General features: G+C 34.2%; 1 protein-coding gene across 2 annotated transcripts; it reads right to left on the bottom strand.

Annotated features, from left to right (window-relative positions):
• Positions 1-915: 915 nt before the first annotated feature.
• LOC146935205 (monocopper oxidase-like protein SKS1) lies at positions 916-7,642 on the bottom strand. Of its 2 annotated transcripts, none has more exons than XM_085750357.1 (9): positions 7,338-7,642; positions 6,349-6,458; positions 5,789-6,059; positions 4,745-4,883; positions 3,860-4,226; positions 2,534-2,899; positions 2,366-2,444; positions 1,610-1,809; positions 916-1,281 (listed from the first exon to the last, which is right to left on the bottom strand). In XM_085750357.1, the coding sequence occupies exons 1-9, from the start codon at positions 7,479-7,481 to the stop codon at positions 1,182-1,184; spliced, it is 1,776 nt and encodes a 591-aa protein (XP_085606483.1). In that variant the 5' UTR covers positions 7,482-7,642; the 3' UTR covers positions 916-1,181. The 2 variants fall into 2 exon arrangements, with proteins under 2 accessions (XP_085606483.1, XP_085606484.1); XM_085750358.1 differs by having other exon boundaries at positions 1,070-1,277; positions 1,605-1,809.
• Positions 7,643-17,387: the final 9,745 nt, after the last annotated feature.

Genomic DNA, 17,387 nt, shown 5'->3' with positions numbered 1-17,387 from the left:
ATTATCTATGAAGTCATTACTTTAAGATAAAAAAACTTATAGTCACGAACTAGAACTACGCATAGCCAAAAGGTAATACCAAGAAAATACTATCTTACCACCACCACAATAGAAGGGTACTAGTTTTTTATTTTATTTTTCAAAACTAGTGAGGGCCCAGGCCCACATCATACTCTACATGGGTCCGTCCCTGGTTATGATGTACGTAATAATAGTGTCATTAAAGAACTACGCTTTCAAAACATTAAATGGATGAATGTGCAATGTACAAAAGGCTATATAGAGAAGAGTGGATGGAATGTATGTTTTGAGAGGGAACACATAGGATTATATTTGACATGGCAAACATTGGATTATATGGATGATGAGGTGTTAGTAAGATAATTCGTAACTCGTATTGAGTCAGGATCTGTGACACCAGATGTCAACGGATTTGTTGACACCAAATCTCAACTCCAACAAGATTTGGAAACAACCCTGTCACAAACAAGACTCTACCCCCAAAAAAAAAAAAAAAAACTAGGTTTGATCCTCAGAGTCAACAATTTGGAAGATAGTCCAACATTGAAAAACAAAAAACATGAATTCGAAGATTAGTCCTAGCCGGCCTATACAGCAATAAGTATAGACGATAACTTGGAGTCTGTTTTAGGTCAAAGATCCTAATTATAGCGAGTTTACAAAAAATTGGAAGTTGTTTTTTTAAAATAACATGACAGAAGAGTCTACCCTAGAAAAATTGTCTTGAAACAGATCCATTATTGAAAACCAAAGAAATTCCCAACAGTGATTTCCATTGTATGCAGAAGGAAATACTTTCAAATTCATCAAAAATAAAATTCCAGTATCACACACGAGAGCTAAGATCAGGAATTCAAATACAAAAAATTAAAATACCAATGGAACAAGCAAAACTTTTGACTCAGGATGCAAAATGAAATATATTAAAATTTGAGAAACTGCTGTAATCACCTATTAAGAATATGAATTACTAAATTCAAGTAGCCTTTTAATCACATTTTGAATAGCATATAAACAACCAGAAAATGTGTACAAAGTAAGCCATAACTAAAAGAACAAAAAACATATGTTGTTTTCCTCAGACCAAGAAATTACTAATCACACTTCTTGACAGGTCTGAAAAATCACTGTTGATAAATGTAAAAATGCCGCCAAAAGCTTTAACTAGATGTGAAAATCACAAGAATTCCCATGAGCAATGTGAAAAGGAAGCCACTTCTCAAAGTAGAATCTGCAGAAGATGAAGAATGTGTCTGCTTTCTGCAAGTATAAAGAAAGTAAAAATTTAACAATAAGAGAAGACAAACAAAACGAATAGTTTAGAAATTATTTTCAGAGATTTTTCAGAAAACAGTTATTGTGTTTGATACAATAACGAAAATCACTCTTCAAAAAAATATATTTATCAAAAAATATTTTCAAGTAAAACCACTCAAAAGAGATACTCGTTTGAAACAGTTTAGATTTTTTTTTTTTTTAATCAGTAGATAAAACAAATGAAAACTTCAAAATGTGATTTAAAAAAATAAAAAATAGACTTGTAACAAACGGGTACAAAAACACTGTCAATGGAAAAATGAGACGTTACTTTTGTTTGTATTGGAGAGGGCCGCAATATAGAACATTTTCTGGTGCACCAGTCTCTGTGTCGCCCGCTTCTTCAGGATTGACAATCCTCAGATAAGTTTCTTGACCTAGGTACCACCTGTCCAAATTTTCTGCTCTCAGATTCCATGATCCAACATTGTCTAGAGACACCAGGATTGCTGTCCATGCTCCAGGAAAAACCTGTTATATTGGTAAAATAGACAATTGTAAAATATAACAGATTATCATGAACAATTGTAAAATACTCCCTCCAAAGGTATTTATGTATTAGGTCTAACTTTAGACCAAATGCTTGTAACTTTTACATTACATAGTAGTGCCATCTAATTAAAAAAGGGCAACCCGGTGCACTGAAGCTCCCGCATACGCAGAGTCCGGGAAGGGGTCCCACCATTTGGTGTATTGTACGCAGCCTTACCCTGTTTTTACACAAGAGGCAGTTTCCAGGACTTGAACCCGTGACCTTACAGTCACATGACAACAACTTTACCAGTTGCGCCAAGGTTACCCCTCAGTAGTGCCATCTAATTAACGAGAAAAAATTATGTCCTTAATTTATTTTAAAAAGCACATACCTCCATGCATAAGCTTGCTAACATGTACAAATCATTTGAAAAAAACCTAAGGAACTCTTTTAAAACCATGAAACATGTCCTTAGTAAACAGGCCCTAAATTAAAATCATTAGAAAATGTAGCTCGTTATCACTTGTCAATAAAAAGAAGAAGATCACACACCTGAGTTGTGCTGCGAGATATTGCATCCCACTTATTGTAAGTGTTTCTTGAATTTTCGGACCAATCGCCATAGTCCATCCTAAATCCAAGAAATCAATTGTTACAAATGTGATCATTAAACAATATTGTAATTAGTAAGAAGAGAAAGTGAAAGGTGTTGATTCTTACCCAACAACGAAAAAGGAGTACCCATCCAGATGAAAGTTTTGGACAGAGGAGTCATTGTTTTGCAACACAATCTCAATGAACCCTTTATATGTACCGTTGATGATTGATCTATCAATCACTGGTGTTCTGTTCATCGGCTTGCTGGGAAAATCAAGCTTATAAATTCCTCTTAGCTGATTGTTGTCAGCAAGCCGAAACGGAACGTCAGGTTTTAGAAATGAGATTCCGTTAATTGCAGCTCGAGTTGTGCCGTTGATCGCCACCGGTGCTGTAACCTTTAACAAGTAAAAATCAGTAATCTTGATTGAGCCGTACCGAAAGGACCCTTGAGGGTTAGGACGAGCTCCACTTGCAGATGTGTTTAGCCTACTCAGCATCATGATGTAAAAAACAATGCATATTAGCCAGCTGACAAGGGAAAACATCAAGATGCTACAAAATATAACAACAAAATACAGAAAACATATAGCTTTTCCCTTGATCATTCCGAGTCAATAGAACTAAATATAACAAGATGCCATAATCTTTTTAGCACAACTCTCCACATTTATATTTTACACTCCATCAACCAACGTGAGTTGTCACTTAACTCTTGCAAATCAGTGTTGTCAGTCGCATAAAATAGCGGTTTGTTCAAAATCTGTTAGTGTTATATCGGCGCTAGGGCCACTATTTAACAATATTTTGTACAAAATAGCAATTTGTTCGAATTCCGCTATTTCGTTGCCTATTTAACAACACTGCTGCAAAAGGTATCAATGTAGAAGCGAAGCAAGCCAATATGTTAATGAAGTTGTCAACCTTACAAGGAAATTTGTTATCACTATTACATGTTAGTTGATTAACCTCACAAGGGAATTTGTTATCACCCACTCTTGTAAATTGTTATATCCGTAACGCAAAGTAGGTATAGGTAATAATAATTCAGTTTTGGCTAACGCGGATTCCAGAAAATTGCAGTTTGATCAAATTCCGCTATGCAGCCATACTATAGCGCTCCGATATAGCCATTATTTGACCATATTTTATACTGAATAGCATGTCCCAGAAACAATAGATATTTGTTCAGATTCATCCACGCTATAGAACTATAGTCTATAGCTTCAATTTAACAATACTATAACATATTAACCTCACTGACATTCGCAAACAATTTTGAACACATCCTAAAACTGCACTTAACTTAGATTTGATAATATATAATAAAATGAAATAGGCTTCCTTTTATATTATAAAAAGATCCAAAAATACTTAAGAAATAATGAAACATTGAACTATATTCCATGCGATATAATCCTCTATGACATCAGATTCTAAGAAACAAACCTGATACTTTTTGCTTGGTTCATTGATGCGCCCTTGTTATAAAAATCATCTGGTGGTGGTGGCAGAGGACCAGATGCTCCACCCTTGGAATTTGAGTAGTGTAAAACAGCAACACCTGTAACCTTCTGCCATAATGATTCATTCACAAACCTCGCACTTGCAACAATATAGTAGTCTGTACTTGCGTTCTGGTCGGTGGAGAGCAGAAAAGAGTAGGACTGGCCAGCATGAATATCAAAGTTGGTGTAATTTGCCTGATCGGTGTAATACCCTTCAGTTTCTACCAGCAATAGATTATGATTTTGAATTCGAAAGTTTAAGGTAGTTGAAATTCCCACATTATGGACACGAATTCGGTAAGTCTTGCCTGAAAAATATATTTGTAATTCCAGTCAGAATTCAAACTGTTCCAATTCCAACAACTTGCTGAATAATATAACTCTAAAAGTAGTCTGTGGAAACAAATGCAGCAATCTACTTAATACCATTCTATATGATATAGTCAGCTTCTAAATGAAACATTTCGGAAAATCAAGGATATAAGAAAAAGGGTTCGCTGTTCAGAAAAAGAGTTCAAAATTTGATGTTCTCACAGAAAGCACGGAACAATAATAGAAATTATGAATGAGAGAGCTGAAGAATAAGATATAGTTTTTAGAGATAATCAAAACAAATTACTTTACAGAGAGTGAGGAAAAAAACAGTCACAACTCAAACCAATAAACCAGTGGAAAAATTGAAAATGGGTGTGGTGTACACTGTATGTAGGCATTGGTATTGTGTCAGTGTTTCATATCATATCATTATTTGTACGGCATGAAAATGGCATTGCTGAAAAAGACTAATACCAAATTGGACAATAAAAGTTAATGGCGATAAAAATACCTGGATCAACAGTAATTGTTTCATGATCTATCCCATTAGGTACCAGAGTATTATTGTACTGATAAGGTCCCTTCCCATTGATAAGAACACCATCTGGTATTCCGAGGTCTTTTCCACCGTCAAGTGTTGATCTTAGAGCCTATATTTATCAAACAAACATACAAAATAGCAATCAAATATCAACTAAAACTCACAACATCTTCAAAATTTACAGCATAGTCACATGGTTCGGAATTCGCTTTGGTACGTGGTACGAATTCGGGTACGCGGTTCGCGACTGTCAAAAAATTCGGTACGTGGGGGGTATACAGAGTCGGTTCACTGTTTGGGTTCGTAATACGTTCAAATATAATAATCGGTACGTTCTTAATTAAAAAATGTTTAATTACCAATAAATAAATAGATTTTTTTTTCAAAAATAAAACTTTTAAGTGGCAATGCAAATAATTGTATTTCAACATGAAAAAAAAAACCACCGCAAGAAGGATTTTTAAGTGACAATGAAATTAATATTAATTAATAGTAATCAATTCCAAACAATAGGTTCTTTTCCTATGTAACTCAAGTGGTACTAGCTAACCCAAACACTATGTGCCATCAAAACCTTTCCTATACTCGTTCATTTCCTGAAACTCTTCAGTGACACTAAGTAAATGGGCCTGTAACAAAAGCAGAGTTAATGGACTCGGGTTAGGGTAAGAAGATGGCCTTTTAAAACCCCAAATTACCCTTCATCTTCAAGCTATCAATAAAGTGACGGCAGAAAGGCTACAGAACTTGAAAATTCCATGGCATCTTGCAGAAACAGGAACAACAAAACATCTAGCGAAACAAAAAAATCTCATCTCAGAGGTTAGAATGCAGTTCATGGGCATGGTTCACTGGTTCGCTGTTTTCGCCGAATTCAGGTGCGAATTCTTACGAACCAATTCGTAAAAGAACCGGAAACCGGTACGCACGAACCAATTCGCGGTTCCCAGGAGGATGGACGAATTATGTGACTATGATTTACAGCAGAAAGTTTAATGAAAGACGATAACTAACCGTGTAGTCTTGAGTATACCAATCACCAATCATAATGAAAATTTCACCGTCGGGCTGCGCAAAAGGAATCTGTATAATCTCCCTATTGTTGATAACAAAGGGACCAAATCCACCAGAAGCTCTTTGGAAATTAGTGGAAGGGAAGTAAAAGAAACTCCCTATTTGATCCTTCACTTGAAACTGATACGTCCAATTCCATTTCGAAGGAATTGGACAATTCGTACCAAGAACTCCATCCTGCCACGAGTTACGCCGCATTTGAACACCAGGCCTGCAACAAACATTTTTTCTCAAATTTGTTACATTGCAAGTATATGAATAACAATGGTTTTATTTGAACAACAAAAAAAAAACCACCAAATGTGACATAGTATGTGTTCAACACGACCTATCTCTTCTTTTTTATCTTATACAACTTCCACACATTTCAAAATAACATACAGAAACCAAAGGACACCACAGTAAAAATCAAAATTTTGATTTCAGAATATCATTTCTCTATGAACAACGAAAAAGTATAGTAAAATATTGCAATGTAACAGTGAAAGTGTGAAACTCACCATGTTATGAGAAGATCTTCATCCAGCTGATTATACACATTCACTACCACATGATTATTTGTAGTAACATTAATCACAGGTCCAGGAAATTTCCCATTTATAGCTATAACCTACAATCAGAATTTAACCATATTATTATCATAATCAACAATAAATTCTTAGAACATTTAGTGAAAATGCACGCAACTACGTAGACTAATTCCGATTCATACCGCAGTAGGTGGCAAAACTATAGAACCTTTAAAATTTAATTTATAATCTTATGATTATAATTATTAATTATTATTAATATTAATTGTTAATCATATATGAGAAAAGTTAGCTTAAATTAAAAAATTAGGGCACAAACAAAATAAAATTGGGGAAAAAAATTAACAAATGAAAAATCTCACTAATCACCATTGAAATCACACAAGGGCCAATTCCACCATCAGTCACAAAATCACAAACATATAGTTTGAAGCAGAAACTTTAAAAAGTTGATACCTTTTTCAAATTTACACTTTTTAAACATATTTGAAAGGGACTGTTTCATAGAAAACAAACCATAAGAAACACAACAAAAATTGAATATACGTGAAGAAAAAAAACATTTGATTTGACCCTTTTTCAACCTCAGAATCAAACCATTTACACATACAATCTCAACATTCATGAAACACCAACACAAAAAAATTGATCATTACAAAGAAAAAAATCATATAACAAAGTGAAACAGAGGTTAACAAAAAATAAACTATACTATTACAACTGCATGATAAGAATGAATGATTAAAACAAAAACAAAATCAAAGAAAACAATTACTCCACTTTCAGCAGAAACAAACAAAAAAAGGACTCATTTTTATGGTTTATGAACAAAAACCCAAAAAAACAACACTTTTTTGAAAGAAAGAAAAAAGGAATGATTTTTATGCCAAAAGAAAACGACCCAGATGAAAAAACAAGCTTAAAAGAACGAAATGGAATCAGAAAAGCAAAGAAGGGACCTTTTGAGGAACACCAAGAGGAGAAGCAGTGGTGGAAGAGACGTGAAGTTCTGTGTAAACAGTTGGATCACCAGAAAAACAGAGTGTTGAAAACAGAGCAATGTTGAGGATGAAAAAACAGAGAGAGAATCTGAAGAGACCCATTGTTGAAAATTGTGAGAATGAATGAATGTGTGAAGTGCAAATGTTTTTACTTGTGAGAATGAATGTGGTTATATACAGAAAGAAATCAACAGAGAGAGAGAGAGAGAGAGTGAAAACGGCTATTTGTATTTCCAAAACAATGCTTTGTGAGAGAAAATTTAGGTACTACACTCACTACATAGTACAGTGTACCTATTCAATCATATTCTATTGCTTGAAAATTCTTTTTTGAATTTTTTTTAAAACTAATATCCGATTCAGAACCGACTAATACGATGGTTTAATCTCATAGTTAACTTGTTAAGATGTTTCCCTCAACTGATTTAAAATTAAAACATAGTTTTGTATAGATTAGTTCATCGAAATTGATATAAAAGATAATTGAATATAAGATATTGAGAATGGTCGGTTGAAAAAAAATTTCTCAAAAAAATATTAATTGTTTTTTTGTGTGAACGGTGTATTTTTTGCACGAAATCGTATAGATTAATTTCTCAAATCGATTAATGTCACAATAGATGATAAACAGATCAAATGATGATGATTTCTCATAATTGACTAAAATTAGTTTAATGTATTCAATCAGATTATATAAAATAAATATTTTTAAAGATATTTTAAGAATTAACTTAAAAAGGTAGTTTTATGTGTGGATTGAATTGATACTTTTTTGTTTTGATAAAGATTGATGCTTAATGTGAAAAGTTTTTTCTATACAAGAGTATTTCGAAATTAATTTTACTTTTGGAAAGTTGTTATTTTATCCAAATTAATTACAGGAGAATAAATCTGTTTGTGTCAATTAGCAAGATGGATTTGATTGTTCAGAATATTTTATTGCTTAATTTCCGATTATTTTTTAAAAAGAATTTAATTTCTATTAAAACATTTTTATACCTTCATCAAATCAAATCATTTTATGATTCTCCTTTTTTAGATTAATTCCTAAAAAATATCTACAATTTAATTTATGATTTGATTTAATTGTATTGATGTGAAAACAAAAAGTGTTACACTTTTATTGAATAGAAATTATTATTTTTATAAGGGTCTTGCTAACCTGTGCCTCTGGGGCACTAGTTAAACATACCATAAAAGGGAATTATTATCATAAAAGGAAATTGTTTTTGACTTTATTATAAATTAATTATACAATTTCAATGCATTAACTACTATATAATTTCCTTTTTCATATCCTTAACCAGTGTCTGGGGCATCTGTTAGCATTTCCTTTTTTATAAAATAGTGACTTGTTGTAATATCTATTTTCATTCCAAAATTACGGTTGTGTTAGTTTATTTTCTACCCTATGTTTTCCAAAGAAATACGACATTGGTGATTCAGAATTTGACTATGAAGTAAATATAATGTGGTAAAATTCGTTTCACCTAAAAACTTAGATTCTCTTAAATGATTTTTTTAGTTCATGAATCATTTGAATGCAATTATTTGGTTAATGTTGTGTTTGTTTTTAGAACAGATGAAAAAAATTATTAATAAATGAAATGATGTTATAATTTTTATAAAAAAATAATATTAACTATTGATTATTAATAATGTTAACAAAACCTTAAAATTTGTCTCATATAAATTAGTATAAAGTTTGGACATACAGCTATACATCAAAAGTATCTTCAACAAAGATATTCACGTTAATTATATGGACCATCTTCAATAAAGATATTTAGGTTAGTTATATAGAATGATGAAGGATTCACGTTAATTATATAACGTGAGTAACAAAGAAATGGTTGAAGTAGCTTAAATAAGTTTTTTTTTATAAAAAGTTGCTTAAATAAGCTATCACATCATCAAATTACTTTGGTTTATTTTCTCAATTTAAAAGTTGCAAATAAAAAAACTCATTAAAAGTGTGAATTTTATAAAATTGCTAAATTTTCTATCATTGAGAAAAATATGCTTAAGTTTTGTTTTTGAAAGAAAAAAAAATATGCTTAAGTTGGATTTTTTTTGGTACATGTGATGTAAACCTTCTTTTTTTTTGCTTTTGCACCGGTTTTTGGTCCACCAAAGGTAAACGATTAATCCGGCTCATGCGGCATGCGTATTGGCCAAGCGTTGTTCCCCTAAGAATCGAACTCGGTATTCCCCAGGTACGTCCTTAAAAGGAGCTTCTTACCACTGGAGTCCAAACAACTTAGTTAACCTTTACTTATATATATATTAAACAATTTACTTATATATTAAACAATCAATGTCTAACAAAAAAAATCCATGTCAAAAAAAAAATGTTCAACTCAAAAATTAATGTCACATTTATTTATTATAGGAGAATTTTTCTGCTTGTAGTACTGCTGTACGTTCACGAAACGGCAAAATTTTGTCATGTTTCTAGGAAATAGATTCCATATAAAAAAAATCTTTGAATATTTTTCAAGTCAAAACAAAAAACCTTCTTCATTTTGATTGATTAAGATTATTCGTCTCCGTTAAGCGAAATTGCATTAATGATTTATTCATTTCAAATCCTTATTTGATTTTTTTTTAACTCGGTTAGTAGGGATATTGCATATTATATGCAGTGATCGGGGTTCGAACCCCGAACACTCCACTTCTCCACAATTAAATTGTGTGAGCTCTAACCACGCCTACTTAACCAAAAAAAAATGTAACACCCTCCTGTCAATGTTGATTAAATTTTTTTTGAGGAATTATTTGATTCTTTTTTTTTTATGATGGTCGGGGTTCGAACCAGAATCTTGCATATATTATGATTTGTCCATACCAACTGAATTAACCTCACACCTTTTATTATGGAAAATAACTTTTTTTGCACAATGACGCGTCCAAACATGTCACAAAGGATCTCTCTTCCAATTTTAGTCTCTCCATGTTACGGAAAATTTCAATATTGGAATTTTTGCTCATTAATGTCTAATTATAAAACAAATTATCAAACAAAAAATAACCAATTCCAATTATAATAGGATTTGACTACATTTAATGATATAATATAATTTTAAAATATCTTTGAATATTTTTGACATTATTTTTACATTTTTCTATTTTGATATATCAACTTCCAATTAAAAAAAATCATGTTCAAATAAAATTCTGCTTGTAGTACTAGTATGAATGGTTAACGGGTATCGCCAAACTGTGCATGAAAGTGATTACAGGGAACGTGTTTACTGCGTTTGGCTCTCACATTTCCTTTTATTGGGATTTTTCTTCTATTAACCTTCACAATCCAGTTGTACTCAAATCTGAAAGGGGCCCACTGTCCTACATGCATGACTAATTTCTCTTTTTTCTATATATGGATATATCATTTTTTGTAATGAAACTTGTTTAATTTCTTAGACCAGACTTTTCTTTGTTTTTTACAATGTTAATTTATTTAGTATTTTTCTTAATATAATGCTATTTCTGTGATAAAAAAAATTATTTATAAATTTATTTTTAAATACTTTTTATAGAATTAATTCTTTCGAATTGGAGATCTTCGACATGGGTGTGTGATGACGGATTAAGGAAGAATGACTTGAACAGTATCTCCTTGTACCTACAAACACTCTCACGATCAAGTAAGAATGCGTCGAATATCTAATATTTTTAGGGTAGAGGTGTATGTATCCATGTAGAGGCAGTGAGTTGGCTTTTATAGTGGGGGGAACTACGGTTTGAAGACCTCAAATCTCTCATTAGAACAATTGTCTATTTGGACACATGCGGGCATATTAGAGCATGGTAGCTTGGGATTTGGATAGGACGATCCAGATTACTTTGAGCGACCTTGATTTTTGGTGTTTGTAGGGTAAGTATATATGATAGCCCGTGTAGTAGCTAATGACTTAAGGATATCTCAGTCCGTTGAGGGATTGAGTCTTGGTTCATTATAGAACAATTGCCCATAAGCCTTTAGTTGTTGGAGTCATATGATGGCTTGTGTTCAGTCTTTACTTGGATCGTACCATAGTCGATTAGTCTAATCGCCTATATATTTGTAGAGATCATCTAACATGGTGATTATTTTTAGGTGTAATACAATGAGAGAGAAGAATACCACGTGAAAGTTGTTCGTGTCAATGATAAATGGAATAGTTGTAACTTGTGGAATTTGTTATGGTTTCCCTCATTGCACTACGTAATAGATCTTCAAATAAGCTACATTGTCGATTAACCATCTTCCCCTGAAAAGGTTACAAAATTTAGAATCTTATAATATATGGGTAAAGGCAGCAATATGTCAACCCATTATGGATATGGATTCCAATAAACATGCATATTCATACATTTATGTTCTATACCGAAGTACCTCTTGATTGTATCGACTATGAGGTTGGGATCCAATAGTTGCGATTATGAAGTTCTTACCTCGGCTGCAACTAGCTGACACCATGTATCTTCTGATGATTTTGGAAACATGATTGAACTTGAACTTGAGGTTCGGGAACTCTCCATAACTGCTATTTGTTTGGCTCGCCATTGGTTCTCCATCAAGTCTAAGGAACCAACAAAGTCTATATTGGTGAAATGGGTTCATGATTCATGGGTGTTCATCAGTACAACTTCCTATTGGCCAAGTGGTCGTCAAACCCACTGAGGGTTGTACAAGTACATCAAGTCGTGGAAGGTATGTTACAAGATTATATGATGCATATGGATAATTCCTCATTGGATGCCTCTTAAGATTAACTATGGAAAAAATACTAGGCTATGAATAAGGAGTAGAAGGAAGTACATATTGTACATGTGCATACAAGAAACTTAGTCCTAACTTGGGGAACTAGATTTTTTGTGGTAAAGTTCATATTGTCTCACTAAGCGTGCCAAATTTTTTGGTGGAGCAAAAATTCAGTCAAGGTTCAGCTAAATGTCATCAATTGTAATTCCATTTTCTTCAAACGATTAACGTTGAGGAAGGAAATTTATCCATCGGCCATGGGTTCCCTTGTTTTTCAAGTAGAGCATTAAGTACGATAGTTTTTGGGGATTTTAAGTTACACTAAGAAATGCATAAAAATAAAGACATAAAGGTAAAGGGATGAAATATCAAATACACTTGTTTGATTAAGGATGTGTTAAATACGCTTGTTATCTCCTTCTTCACGGTGTGGTGCTTTCACATATTCCTTAAAGCGCAACTCTTATGAGATTGTGTCTCTTATCTCATCCCTTCATGCGGTTGGTATGTTAAAAATATTGAATGTGAGTTTCTTGCATCATTATTCAGTTTCACTATGTTTCGAATCAGTTTGAGGCATTTGTGATCCACATACTAAGTTAGTGGTTATGAGAAAGAATCAACTTCCCTCATTCAACTGCTTTAGCATCGCATATGCTTTTGTCGGTTAGGAGGCTTCCTTACCTTTTTTTTTTGAATCGGCAAATATTATTAATCGTCATCCCCCGCAAGACGCAAGGTATGTACAAAACAAGATACAAATGGTGCTGCATATAGACGGTACACCATAACCACCTAAAAACACCTCTGGAGAAAAAACCCACCAAAACACATCACCACAAAAAACATACTCCAAGAAAACAAGCACCGTAAACACGATATCCACCACCGCCCATCGTCACTACTCACCTACAAAGAACACCCTGAAAAAAAATCCCAGACCCCAACACCCAAGTTGAGCCACATTCCAAGAGCACCTAACCAAAGGATCATGCAGCTATCACAAACCTCGGGACCTCCGATCCACCGAAAGAGCACAACACAAAGCCCAAAAAGCTCTCATTCGCAAAGCGTCTCCTCGCTTAAAACACCAACCACCACCACACAACATCACCCCCCACCACACTTCACACCCCCTGAAAAAGCTCTCATTCGCAAAGCGTTTCGGTACCGGATCCGCGACCACCAATCCAAACCACACCAAGACAACCCCACGTACACCCACGCAAACCAAAACACCACCACCACCAAGAAACAAGCGGCCACACAAACACAAATCTAAAGGAAGATGAAACCCAACAATAAACACGGGCAGCGACGCCGGTCTGTAGCAGAAACACAACCCCCAGATCGTATACAGGCGGCCACCTATGACAAGTAGAAGGCGTCCATTGCCGGAGTAAACAAATAACCATGCAAAAAAACCTCCCACCCCATCACCACCAAACCACCCATCGCACCACCACAACCACCCAACGGGCCGGAAAACACAATCGCACCACCAACAGCCACCACCCAAAGACTCTGATCAACACCATAAAACAAACACAACAACAGAAAAAAAGTAAAAGAACAACCACCACTACAACAAAACTCCGACAGCAACACATCAACTTCATAACCACAACCGTCATGAACAGTGAGCGCTATCTGACACGCCGGCGAACAGAAAGGCAGCGACACAAGATCCATACGTTTGTCCTTAAGGTACCAAACACCAACGAACGCTACCGATAAGTGGAACAGTAGAAAACGGAACTCCAAAACCAAAACACCAAACTGCCGCCGTTGAGAGGCGGCACCACCTTGAGAAAACCCAAACCCGTTTCACACTTGAATCACCAAAGAGAAGCTATGTTAAGCGACCCCAAGGAAGTTTGGAGGTGATGTGGAGGCGGATCTCGTACGCACCACCACGAGTTGGGGCGAAAAAGCGGAGAACAAACGGTAGAGAACAATCACCGTCGTGAGGACCCAACACCACCACCATGACGGACGAACATGGAACCCAATGCAAAAAACCCACCACCCACGACGGACGAACAACACCTCAACAACACAACTGCTACGACAAGAGGAATGAAGGTGGCTATCAGAGAGTGGTGAAAAACACCCCAAAAAGGGTGAGCGACGGCGCGGAGGAGGGACCTCGTCACACCGTCCCATCGTGAGCCTACATCGGAACAAGAAGGATTGGATCCGTGGGGGAGATGGTACTACCAGATCTGGATTCTTAGAGAGATGACATAGACTTTCTCTCTCTACTTAGTGTATTGAGAGGTTTATTTCTTGAGAATTGCTCTTAGGAGGCTTCCTTACCTAATTGTCTATCTGTCAAAATCAGCTAAGTCCAATTGATTATAAAATATTGTAATTAGTTCATCATGTTGTTACATCTTGATGATATTCTACAACATGGTAAACTTCAACTCATAAATTATATACTGGGCAGTGACTATCACTTCCTCAATTGCTATATCAATTTCTCTATGTTAGTTGATTTATCAATAATTTAAAGCCTGAAAGTGTCCATAATTTTATGTCCTCTATTGGGAAAAAACTTGTTGATTAATTTTTATTTTTATTTAAAAAAACGATGTTTATGTATTGGTGAATGATGACTTGTCACGGGGTGTCCAATTTTCAGAGAACTAACTTTTACATGAATGCACTAAAAAAATTACTTCAATTGACTTTATACTAAAGTCAATTCAATTTATTTAAAATCAATTTTATAACTAAAAAGGTTGAGTGCGAAGTATGGTGAGGAGGGGGCAGTTATGTGTTGATGGATGAGGGGGTTCTTTGTGGTGGCAAAACATGAACCATATTAGGAGAGGGGCGGTTTGTTAGATGATCGGTGGTTGTTGGATAATATTTCTAGACAAGTGGGAGATGGGGTTTCTTCGTTGTTCTTGAAGGATCTTTGGTTGGATGGTGTTGCTTTAGATGTTAGATATGCTAGATTGTTTGATCTTGCTGTTAATAAATGTGTCACTGTCGCGGAGATGTTCTCTTTGGGTTGGGAAGTTAATGGTGAGGTGTGGAGGTGGAGAAGGAGATTGTTTGCGTGGGAGGAGGGGTTGGTAATGGAGTGTGTGGAGCAACTTTCGCCTGTGCTTTTGCAGGTTGGTTTGTCTGACAGGTGGATTTGGAAGCTTCATTATTTCCACATGTACACGGTCAAAAGTGCTTATAATCACTTGACTAGTTCGGATGTGGCAATTTGTTGACCGTTGCAATCATATTTTATGGCTTAAGCAAATTATGCTTAAGGTCAATATTTTTACTTGGCATTTGTTCCATAATAGATTAGCAACTAAGATGAATTTGTTTAGGAGAAATATCTTGCATTATAATGACTCTTTTTGTTCGGCCGCTTGCGGATTGGTTGAGGATCAGGATCATTTGTTCTTTTCTTGTGTTTTTTATGGTCTTCTTTGGCTTTTAATATCGGGATGGTTAGACATCTCAACGACTCTTCATGGTTCCTTATTTGAGCATTTTCTTCGATTTGGAGGTCTTGGGGGGTTTTTCCAACAAGTCTCGTTTGTTTTTTAATATTATTTGGATTTCAACTCTTTTTACGATATGGAAGGACCGCAATATGAGACATTTTCACAATAAATCGGAACAGTTGTTATCTTTATTGGAAAAGATTAAACTCCAAGCCTTTTGGTGGTTTAAATCCCATTATGTTGTTTTTGATTTTGAGTATTCGGTTTGAAGATTAAATTTTTTATTATGTTTTCAGGTTGTAATGTAATTTTATTTTTCTTGGCTACTTTGTGGTACCATGTGGATTGTCTTATTGTAATTTTTGGATACTTTAGCGTTCTTTCGTACACTTTTTGCTAGAGGAGTTTGTATTGGATTTTTATTATATTTTGTTTAGCTTCTTAAAAAAAAATATAACTAAAAAGTCAATTTTAGTTACGGTTAATTTACATCAACCTAAAAACACTAAGGTGTAAATTAGCAAGTTACACTCACCTAAAATCATTAAGGTATAAGTTAGCAACCAACACTCACTTGATTATTTACACAATTTTATATCAATGTTCATCAAATTGTTTACACTCACCTCACTAATTTACATCCACTTTCATCATTTCAAATATTGTTTCTTTAAAAGTCTGTCCCTATTACATGTTTTGTATCTTAAGCATGTCACTGTCATTTTTGTTTCTTTTTTTTAAGGTTCTTGCTTTTTGATTATATATATATATATATATATATATATATATATATATATATATATATATAGACACACACACAAACGAGTCAAACTATACATAACTTAAGTTCGACTCATTTGGTTCGTGAACCAAGTTCAACGAATTAATTATCAAATCGAGTCTCAAACTATTTTCAAGTTGGTTCGGTTCATTGTCTATCCTAATCACCACATAATCAAAGGTAGCCCAAGTCTCACACTATTTTCGAACTATTTTTGAGATTGACCGTAGCTCGCTCTCACAAACTTTTGGAAAAAGTCCCTTATAATGGAGGTTGACTGCCCAGTCAAGCTTCTAAATGGACACTTCAAATGCAACCGTTGAAGGAGGAGATCAATGTGTTGCTAGTCAAATTAAGGGCTGCCAAGGATTGAGTAGCAACCGTTGAAGGAGGAGATCAATGTGTTGCTAGTCAAATTAAGGGCTGCCAAGGATTGAGTATAATGATTATAGCCAATAGTGCATAAGTTGTGTTTGTGGATTATGAAATTTTCCTTGATTTGTTTTTTTCCTAACCATTTCTTTTGGATCTTTTCATTTAAAAAAAAAATTCGTTATCACCAGGAAATCATATCAAACTAAGCAAGGAAAGGACAATAGCATAAGATTAGGCTTAAGTATTAAAATCTAAATTCAAGATGAGAAATTAACAATTGTTTAGCATTGTAATCATGTTCTGAGCCGGTCAAATATATTTTGACCAAATCATATGACAAAAAGCTTTGATCAATGTAAATTTTGACCATTCAAAACACTTAAACAAACCTTTGCTTAATGTGAAGCAAATTAATTTTCCAAACAAATTTCAACCAATTTATCTGATGTGATTTAGGGACCCGTATGTTACGGTTTTTGACATGGAAAAACCATTTTGTAAGCAAAATAATCTCTTTTTTCCTGTTGAAGATTTCAACCGTTTATGTTGGGCATTGACTTGGGACAACTTACAAAGTGCATTTCACCATCATGTTAATGTGTGCATCACGATTCATTGAAGAAACAAGAGGGGATAATGTTAAT

The sequence above is a fragment of the Medicago sativa genome, chromosome 3, assembly GCF_051527215.1.
Source record: "Medicago sativa cultivar Bolivia chromosome 3, Bolivia_mono, whole genome shotgun sequence".
NCBI lineage: Eukaryota > Viridiplantae > Streptophyta > Magnoliopsida > Fabales > Fabaceae > Medicago > Medicago sativa.
Note: the sequence above shows the minus strand (reverse complement) of the source record. Positions and strands in the feature narration are given on the sequence as shown.

What these genes read in the sequence shown, in the direction of transcription:
- LOC146935205 (XM_085750357.1), bottom strand. Translation starts at nt 7,481, where the DNA reads ATGGGTCTCTTCAGATTCTCTCTCTGTTTTTTCATCCTCAACATTGCT. An exon ending in TACTCCTTTTTCGTTGTTGG is followed by an intron (nt 2,445 to 2,533) that starts GTAAGAATCAAC and finishes TCTTGGATTTAG; the next exon opens with GATGGACTATGGCGATTGGT. An exon ending in TATCTCGCAGCACAACTCAG is followed by an intron (nt 1,810 to 2,365) that starts GTGTGTGATCTT and finishes CCAATATAACAG; the next exon opens with GTTTTTCCTGGAGCATGGAC.